The 9,527-nt window shown below is 45.0% G+C and overlaps 1 protein-coding gene across 1 annotated transcript in view; it reads right to left on the minus strand.

Annotated features, from left to right (window-relative positions):
• Nucleotides 1-9,521, minus strand: part of LOC100747196 (cyclin-dependent kinase 5 activator 1) — a 13,581-nt gene extending 4,060 nt beyond the window's left edge. The window contains exons 1-2 of the mRNA XM_012380871.3: nt 8,440-9,521; nt 7,415-7,657 (exon numbers count right to left, since the gene is read on the minus strand). Of these exons, the coding sequence (XP_012236294.1) occupies nt 7,415-7,657; nt 8,440-8,886 (690 nt within the window). The 5' untranslated portion in view covers nt 8,887-9,521. The remainder of the gene's footprint in view (nt 1-7,414; nt 7,658-8,439) is intronic.
• Between the last annotated feature and the right edge of the window lie 6 nt (nt 9,522-9,527).

Consider the following 9,527-nt stretch of genomic DNA (forward strand, 5'->3'; position numbering starts at 1 on the left):
TACAATATTTACTGATCAATCGCGCAAAATGCGATAATATAAAGAATGTGAGCAATATTACGAAGAAAACGATTGATCGGTCAGAGTTGGGATAAGGTTCAGAATGCAGAGAAGAAGTTTGCAAAGGTCTTAAATTCTTTTTGGGGTACGTTTTATTTTCTGTAAGTGTCTTAATACCTATAAAGGGAACTGTACGTAGTCGTATGTCGCGGTAGATGAAAAGCACTCTCTCTTAATGATTTTCTTAATGATAGAAAATCCACGGAGCGGAAGATTGCTTCGGAGGCTGTAGAAAGCACGAATGTTTGCTCGAATCGTAACAGGTGGGTCCAGGAAGTGTGCCACGAGTAACTATCGTAATAGAATCCGAAGCTTTGCGGTCGCGTTAACGATACGGTGCGTTAACGTGCGGTGGCGCACGTTGCAAAGGAAGAAAAGAAGAAGATCCGAGCGAACGGTGAAAAGAAAGCAAAGAACTAGAGGAAAGTAGCCCGCAAAAGGAAGGAAAGGAAACCCATCGATATTTAGCGAAAAGGAAGGAGGTTTACCGCGCGAACTTGTAAAAAAAGGAGGAAAAAGGCCAGCTAAGTTACAAAACATCGCGCTTCGACGTATTAATAGCCCGGCTATTTCCGTTTTTCAGGACAGATAATAACTTTCGATATTAATTGGCAGCCTGTATCGGAGGTGAACACGGGGAGAACACGATGGCACGGCAAAGGAGGCGCGATTTATTTTTAAAATAAAGACCTCACCGAGCCATGTACTCGATACGTATCCGTGGAGTTTCCGCGTGTCTTGGTCGGTTCACAGAGCTCACCTGCTCGGGTATAACGTGGCTCTGTGGCAAAGCCTTCGAGGGTAGAAAAACGGCGATACAGAGCCGACGGAGCACACGACCCGCCTGGTATATTCGTTCCCTCGGTCGATATTCCCTTGGGGTGAGCGGCCTGCATCCATACACGGACCTCTGCAACCGCGTTTTTCATCAGCTTATCGAAGATTCAACGGTTCTAATTGAATTTTCGAGACTCTGTACATACGAGACTGTGACGGACCTTTAATTCGACTGACCAGAACCCGACCAGGTACACGCTTTTAACTCCAATCAACTCGAGGTCGCACTCATCCGCACGAAAGTGTCTCTTTGATGTTACAACGTACTCGAGCCATCACTCTCTTCGGTATAATTGAATTCGATACCGCCTCTGGAGAGTATTTGGACAGCGAATATTAGGTAACACTCGTTCAGCTGTCGGACGAGTTTTGAAAACTCAGGAATCGGTCTTCTTTCGTTCGTCCTTTATTTTTTAATTTCTTACGACTCAAGTAAATACTTATAATAAATACTTAGCGAACGATCATATATTATGTTCTTAAATTTATCTTGGAATTTCCTACATCTTGTGTCAAGTTTTCGCGATAAATGGACGCATGGAAGTAAGTCGTTTATTTTTCGAGAATAAAATGTAGAGTCGATTTGGCTTCTGAGAAGCTTCACATATGATCGCGATCGTGCACGCGTTGCATACGGAAAGATAATCCAAGGATAATTAAGCACGTGGGCGCGTGATGGACGAGCGATTACCTATCGTGATACCGTGGAATCCGGAATCGGTTTATTTGGCTTCCTGTTGACAAAGAATAAGATAGGCTATCTTACACGTGCGCTTTCCCTTTGTCGTCACAACCCGACCACATCGTGAACACGAAAAACGATTGCACCGGCATATGGTTTCCCTTTAACGAGATTCTCCGCAATGACGTTCAAGCTTCTTCTATTTACCGTCTAGACAAAGTGGATTAACGTTCTAACTTAAACGATCTACGTGTTGCTCCTGCTTCGGTATTTCGCGATCGTCACACTTGCTCTCGAGTCACGTGCTTTTTCTCAACGAACAAACACGTCGGCGAAAGTGGATTAAATCGAAATTAAATCGGCGTTGATCGGTCGAGATCGGAATCTATCTTGTTAGAATGGCGATCGAACCTTTTCGAAAAATCGAACGACCAAGCCGCGGTTTGAAAGTTTGGCTACGTTTTCGCTGAACGAAAATTATGCGACTCGACACGGGAACGCTGTTGCAACAAATAAAACAAACTCGGTTACCTAGCCACGAGACATGGAATATTCCGATCGTAAGCTTCGAAAGTTCGTTGTTAAGTAGAATTACGAATAAGTTTTATATAATCTTTTTGGAAGGACGATATTAGCGTAGTTAGCGTACGTTTCGAGAGTCATCGTGAAATAGTCATTCTGGCGGAACAAAAGCTAAGTGAACATAATTGTATTGGTGATAATTTGTTTCCTTTTACGCTGTTCGTCATTCTGTGTTCCGTGAAAACATCAATTTTACCATTGATCGCGTCAAGTGTGCGAAATCTGTCGACGCCCTCGCTGTGAGTGTGTTTCTAGGGCGGACTGCATGTGTCACCCTTGACTGATTAGATTTGAGCACGTGCACGATCGATTTGCGGTTCTTCGTCGCCGAGTAGAAACCTCAGAGTGAAAAGAGCGTGCTTTCGCATTATTTTATTTCTACATGACGTACACAAAGTAACGCCGAGAAAAATCCAGATATCACTGCCTCGTTAAAAAATGAAATAACAACTTTAAAATCGAAAAGTACAAATATCAACTACCGCTATTTCCCAATAATTGGCGAGCTTTTGCTTTTTTTTTTTTGCTCTGTTTCGTACGAGCAGTGCAACTTCTCAGGAAGTATATATTTCGCCATTACAGTCGTCGCTTCGATGACCGTCGTTGTTATGCGCGCCACTTAACGTCGAATTAAGTGGCATCTGGAAGGAAAAGTGGCAGAAAGCACGATGGAAAATTATTCAGGGCATCTGATTGCCCTACTTGCGTCAAAGTCACCACGAATCACGACTAATTAAGTATGCAACGATCGTCCTTGTGAAACGCCCGATTTCTGAACTTTCCTGACAAGAATGGGCGGGAGTAACATCTTCGTTGAGTTTTAAATTATTTTCAGAGAAAGTGGCAAAGTAAGCTTTTCCCATTCCCTTTTTCAAATATTTTCTCCATACTACGAACCGTTTACCTGACGTTAGTTTACGTATAAATAAAAATATATTTAGGGCAAACATTTTTTATAGACGAACGATTTTCCAGCCCTAACGGATAAAAGAAATTTTCGTCCGATATTTAATAATAGTAGCGATTCGGTTTCGCAGCGAGGAATCGATAAAGGCAACTTTTACGTAACACTAGCTGGGCTTTCGATAATTCGATGCAGCTACGATCCGTCCAACATCCAGCAATAAGCTTACTTCACCCTGTTCTACTCCAACTACAAAACTTCTCTGTTCGAGTTGGGGTTCACCCTCAACGAGCAACTTTCAACGACACCCGAAATCCTAACCTTTGAATCTACACACCGACTACTTTATCAAGGAAGCTGTGAGCTTCTTCGACATTCCTTGCTGCAGACATTTCCTCCCCAAAAATCCTAGTTTCCGAAAGTAGGGTAACGTGGTTGCATCGTGTCGATAAACCTATGGTACGCTGGCAAACGGCTGACGAAAGCTGCAATTTTTTTAAGTAATCCCCTTTCCCTTGGCTGGAAGCTTCTTCTTTCGAGGGTAAGAAGCTCTGGGGTTCGGGGAAGAGGTCGTCTCCCCGTTGCAATTAAAACCGAAGGGTGAACGTCCCTAGCGAGGTCCCCCGCATATTTCCACACGGCGCTGGTTAAGGGGTGGTTCTGCAACGTTGCCGCTTCACGCACGTGACCCTCCACCCCCACCCTGGCACGCAGTTTCCCCGATGCTGCACATTGCTGCACACATTTTTTTACCGCGGCGCCTTAACCACCCTCTTCGATACCCCCTCCCCCTATCGATTCGCGACCGTTCTTTATAATTAACCGCGCGGCGTTCCAATTTCTGGCTGAGAAAAAAAAAGCATATATATACGCGCTGTACGCGTAGTACGAGCGAATTAGTGCCGCATGGGAGATGAACTAGGGAATGGAGAAAAGCGTCGAGCCTAGCTATAAAAGGATTTTAGTCAGTTTATTATAGAGAGCCCGCGGAGGAAAGTAGGTGACTGAAAAAGGGTGGATGATAACGTAACGGCCGAGTATCGCGCTAAAAATAATTATTCCGCTGATAATTCTGGTGGATTTTATAGGTGTGTGATGTCACGTAGGCAGGTTCGCGATATCAAACGTGGAGGAAAAGCGGCCAGGAAATTGAATACTCGTAGCAGGGACTGACGCGAGTGCTTAACGTTCGAGTAAGGGCTAGTAGGATTTAGGGTTGAAAAACAGGGTAACGACGATCGCTAGAGAGATTCTTCGACAGCGAAAGCTGCGGCTCTGTGTATATTTACCTACGCTGTACACTCGTTCGGACGAATAAACACACGCACGTGGATGGGCTCCATGCTACCCTTATTACGAATCGACGTGTGCGTGACTGCACGTTTATATCGATGCTACTTTCCCTCCCGAACGTCTACCATCGTGGAATACCGCATACTCGTGACTTTTGCACAGATAGCTCCTCGATAGATGCTGAAAGGGGATTGCTTTCCGCGTTTCTTCGCAAGAATTCTAGGAACGAAGCTTGACGTAGTTTTTCATTGGCTTTCGCTGACGTTTCGAACGATGACGCGCGAAATTAAAAAAACATAGATCAGATTGTAGATATTCACGAGTTTATAGAGGATTTATGGATGCAAAAATGCATGAGCTAAGACAATAAATCAAATTTTTGTATATATATGTTTGTATATATGCAAATTACCATGTACAGTACGCTTAATGCATTATGATCAGAAAAAAGGAAATAAAAGAGATAATTTCTCGATCGTTGTTGGCGCGACGTTTCAGGGATGAATCTAAAGATCGATGTTAACAATTCGACGCAAAACGCGCGGCCGCGTGCCGATGGAAATGTCGCATTTCGATCGAACCTTCGAAACTGGATTAGCGCCACGACCATATCAATATTCCAGTCGAATCTCTCCTGTTCCCAATATAGATAGTTCAACTTTAGAAGACTCGAGCTATTCCTCCACCATTCCTCTTCTTCTCTGTCGATGTTCGACTTACAGCGATAAAAGAAGTGACGCATCGTTGCACGATAGAAGGATGTCATGGCGGAGCATTTAGGATAAAGTCGTTAACGGAGGATTTTTTGAATAGAAAGATAAACTGAACCCTCGTTGCATTCGTTTCGAGGGGGAGACTTTATCGGCAGCGTGCGCCATAAACGCGACGAACTTATCAACGTAGGAAATCGTTCGGTATCGTATAGTCTCACATGTTAGAATATTTAAAAATCAAAGTTTCTCGTATTCGTATTCGCAAGGATCAAAACTCGGCTAATTGAAAATTCTGATTAAGGAACTGTCAGGTTCGAATAACCAGTTAAGATCTGGAGAATTTCGAGACTCGTAAACAATAAAATATGAGCATGAAGTTTTTTCTGAAAAAGACAAATAGGTTGCTCGAACGGTGGATAGAGCAAGAAAGCGTGGAAGTATTATATGTTTTTACGTGATCGGTGATAATTATCCGATTCGCGTGAACGTGATGACATTGTGCTTAAGATAGCAGGGACGCGAACGTCACCGATGACGAAGAAGGAGTCACTTGTCAATGGGTGAGTAAATATCGTTTTCGTGGGCAGATTGACGATGGTTTTCCGCAAAACCTAATGCAACGTTGCGTGATAGCTCGTAAGCTGGATAATCGATAATGACCTTCGTAGCTGCGAAAGAAAAAGGACAGTGGAAGGAATCGTGGTTTACAACGAGATACGTCGCACGAAGGAATATGTTGATTCTGGAAAAACATCAGCTTGTAAAAAGCAGGTTAGATATCGAAGAACGTTCGTGTCGATTCCGTGGGCGAAAATAAAACGATAAATTCGCGGTAGTCTTGAATTCAAGGTATTGTTTAATTCTACGCTAGTACTTGACCCAATTTGTTATTAGCAGCTATTATGTTTCATTCTCTCCGAGATTTTATTGTAGAAACCAGAAACAATCGAGGCAGCTTCTATATCGCTAATAATTTTTTCACTCCTTCGCCCACGATCCATCGTGCGACAACCACATATTCCAATGACAAAAGAGTCGGTGTTCCTTTCGCTTTCAACGTCTTGCGCGTTGATCGACTTTGCAACAATAGATCGAAAATGGAATTCTCGTCTATTCAGAGTGTCTGAAGCAACACGCGATAATGGTATGTCCGACAAACTAGACACGAAAATCAACTTCGTTCTACGTCCAGAGTACTCGCTTTCCTACACATACGCGAACGTTTGTTAACGAGCAGAGATACGTCAAAGTTATTGCTGAAAACCTGAAAGCCAAACGAACGAGTAATCTAACCTGTTACAAGTTCATAACATTTGCATAAGCCGCGATATTAGCATAGAAGCGTGATTTGGCGGTAAAATCGAAACGAATTCGAAGGGAAATCGCGAGCAGTTCGCTCGATCGATCCTGTACCTCGAATGCGTGTCCCACGTTGTACGTGTGCAACGAACAGTTCATTGCGCCGCCAAGTACCATATGGATCTGTCTAAATGGAAGCTGGTGTTTCGTTGAGGGAAAAAGTTGAATTCCCTTCGTGGCATATTGTGACTAACCTGCGGCCTCGGCGGCTCTCATTACGGAGCCACGTATTCCCGTGGGTCATCGCGTATGCATGCACCCTGTGGAGCATTTCGAACGATGGAAGGAGCTTTAGAGTTTCGATAGGAAAAGAGTCGAGGGTGCTCTCACTGTACAGACGCGTGGCGAATCTCGTATCGCCTAAATGGCAAAACGACACTTTCGTTCGCCTCTCTTTTTCGCCACGCTTCCCCAATATGCATCGAGTCGGCGTGAGACGGATGTCGAGGAGGATTTGGCTGAGCTGCAGGGCAAATATCTTGCGCGATCAAAAGTTTGTTCTCGATCATCGAGGTTGATCAAACCTTTCGTCTCCCGCGCTTCTCGTCAGCCGCTAATGGCGACGATAATATGATACCGAACGGCTGAATCGCCTGGTATCTCGCTTAATTCACTCGTTATAAATGATATTCCAACGATGGACTTTAACGAGGTTGTACCTAGGACGGTCGATGGGATAAACACTGATTATCGCGTTATCGTTAATTGGTTGGCTTTCGTTATCGAGCGTGACCGCGATTGCTTGCCTGCGAACTAATTCTCATATCGATAAAAGTTTCTAACGATAAGCTTTTAAGGTGGAATCGAAGGAATATGAGGACCAAAAGGATATAGTTAGGTAGAATTATTCGAGTCATCCAAGTCTCGGTCATCTTAAAATTCAATCTTAAACTTTGCAGAGAACGATGAAATTTGTCGTGTAATCGAAGTAAGTCTACCTTGCCGCATCGTTGATGTAACGTTAAAGTTATTTCAATGACTCACCTGCCAGCCTTGAAGCAGTAGGCTTCTATCGACGGTCCTCAGCCACATGACAGCGTCGCCGGCCTGGAAGTCTCTTAAACGAGTGCATTTCCTGTGAAGGAAGACGCCGAGGCATTTGAGCAATTCCGAAGTCGAGGCTTGAATCACGGTTTTCCTTGGCTTCGGGGGTAAAGGCTTCTGTACGAGCTTCTCGCACGTCGGGTTGTGCGTGGTATGATTGTTGTTCGACGCCGGTGGTTTCGTCTGCTCCAAGGGAATAGGAGATTAATCTTCGTAAAAGTACCCGCGGGAGAGGATTTATCTTTCATAGAGAGAGAGAGAGAGAGAGGGAGAGTAGCGGATTTCACAGCGTGGCTAGCGATAAATAATTCCTTATCGATAGGGGAGTCTCGACTTCCGCTTTCAACCGAAATTCTTGACGAGTTAGAACGATGAAAATTGAACACGCCTCTGAATAAGCAATGTTGCGTTTGGAGAAATTTTTCGCGAAGGGAAGGAAGAAGTACGCGTGTGTACCTGTGCAATAGACGAAGGGAAACATCGACGCGATCGATATAGTTTCGATCGTATCTAGGGTCAAAGCACCTTCGACGTTCTTCGCACGAGACTGCCAAGTCAGTTTCGAGGCTGATTCGCGGACATTTGCACGAAAATGGGCCACTTTTACCGCAATCGCCACGCAAACTATGCCGTATGGCGTAAACTATGCAACGGCGTTTCTTTCTTCCTATCGTTTGGAAAATTTTAAGCTCTCGATATGATTGACGGGTGCCATGCCATTGGCTTTTCGTTCGTTTTGACGTTTCGCGAACATTGGCGCAAAAGCGCAACTCATAACACGACTGTCTCGCGAAAAACCAAAAGCATGGCATTTATAAAATTATAGTCTAAAATATAGTACGAATATTTGGTACCATCGATATTTTTTGCGAATTTGATATCGATAAATTAATTAAGTAGGAAACGGCCGCAAATATTCTGTATCTTTGGTAAAAACTAAGAAAACAAAAAATAACGAGGCTCACCTGAGGCGTCTGTATGTTCTTATTCTTATCGACGATGGGTATGTTATCGAGCGGCTGCCTAAAGCCGATATTCTTGTTCTTATTGTCGAGCTTCTTCTTGTTGTTGTTCGACGTGCTGAACCGTTTCCACGAAAGCGCGTTTATAAACAAAGAATGCTTCTTCAAGTTCTTCTCGAGCGCGTTCTTCTCCGAAATAATTCTCGCATTGTCGTTGTTATTCAAATTGATATTATTGTTTTGCAACGAGTTATTGTTCGTAGGCGGATGGTTCGTGGGCGGCGCCGGCGCCACTGTAGCGACGCCACTCTTGTTCTCCCGATTCTTCGCATTGTTCAACTGCTCGTAATTGAAATTGTTCAACGTGAAGTCAGCGGGATGTTGATGTCCCGTTGGCGGATACACGGAACCGCGTCTGTCACGCGGACTGAACGACAACACCGTACCCATGCTGCTGGGTCGGTTCTCTTGTTGTTGTTGTTGTTGATGTTGTTGTTGCTGTTGTTGTTGCGACGGTGCCTGTGGCTGTTGCTGCGTCTGCGTCGCCTGATGACTGGGATTCTGACCCTGTCGACTTACGTTTTGAGTCGGATGTCCAGGATTTTGGCCCGGATTGGTCGTCTGCTGTCCTGGGTTCTGGGTGTGATGGCCTGGGTTCTGATTCTGGTGGTCCGGGTTTTGACTCGGATGGCCCGGGTTTTGACTCTGGTGGCCTGGGTTTTGACTCTGGTGGCCTGGGTTTTGACTCTGGTGGCCGGGGTTCTGGCTCTGGTGGCCGGGATTCGAAGTCTGGTGACCCGGGTTTTGACTATGTTGTTCCGTTTTCTGAAACTGTTGAGCAGGATTCTGATGAGCGGGGTTTTGAGTCGAGTGATCCGGATCGTGCGGCTGCTGTTCCGGACTCTGTGTCTGTTGTCCAGGATTCTGGGTCCGATGACCCGAATTCTCAGCGTCCGCGTTCAGCTCCTGGGTCTGATGACCCGAATCTTGTATTTGCTGAGACGTAGTGGGCGGAGGTCTCGGTGGTCTCAATGTTGTAACGCGGTGCGGGGGTGGCGGGGGGATTCGAGGAACCGAGGATTCCCTCGAGG

Source organism: Bombus impatiens, unplaced genomic scaffold, assembly GCF_000188095.3.
Source record: "Bombus impatiens unplaced genomic scaffold, BIMP_2.2 scf_0113, whole genome shotgun sequence".
Taxonomy (NCBI): Eukaryota; Metazoa; Arthropoda; class Insecta; order Hymenoptera; family Apidae; genus Bombus; species Bombus impatiens.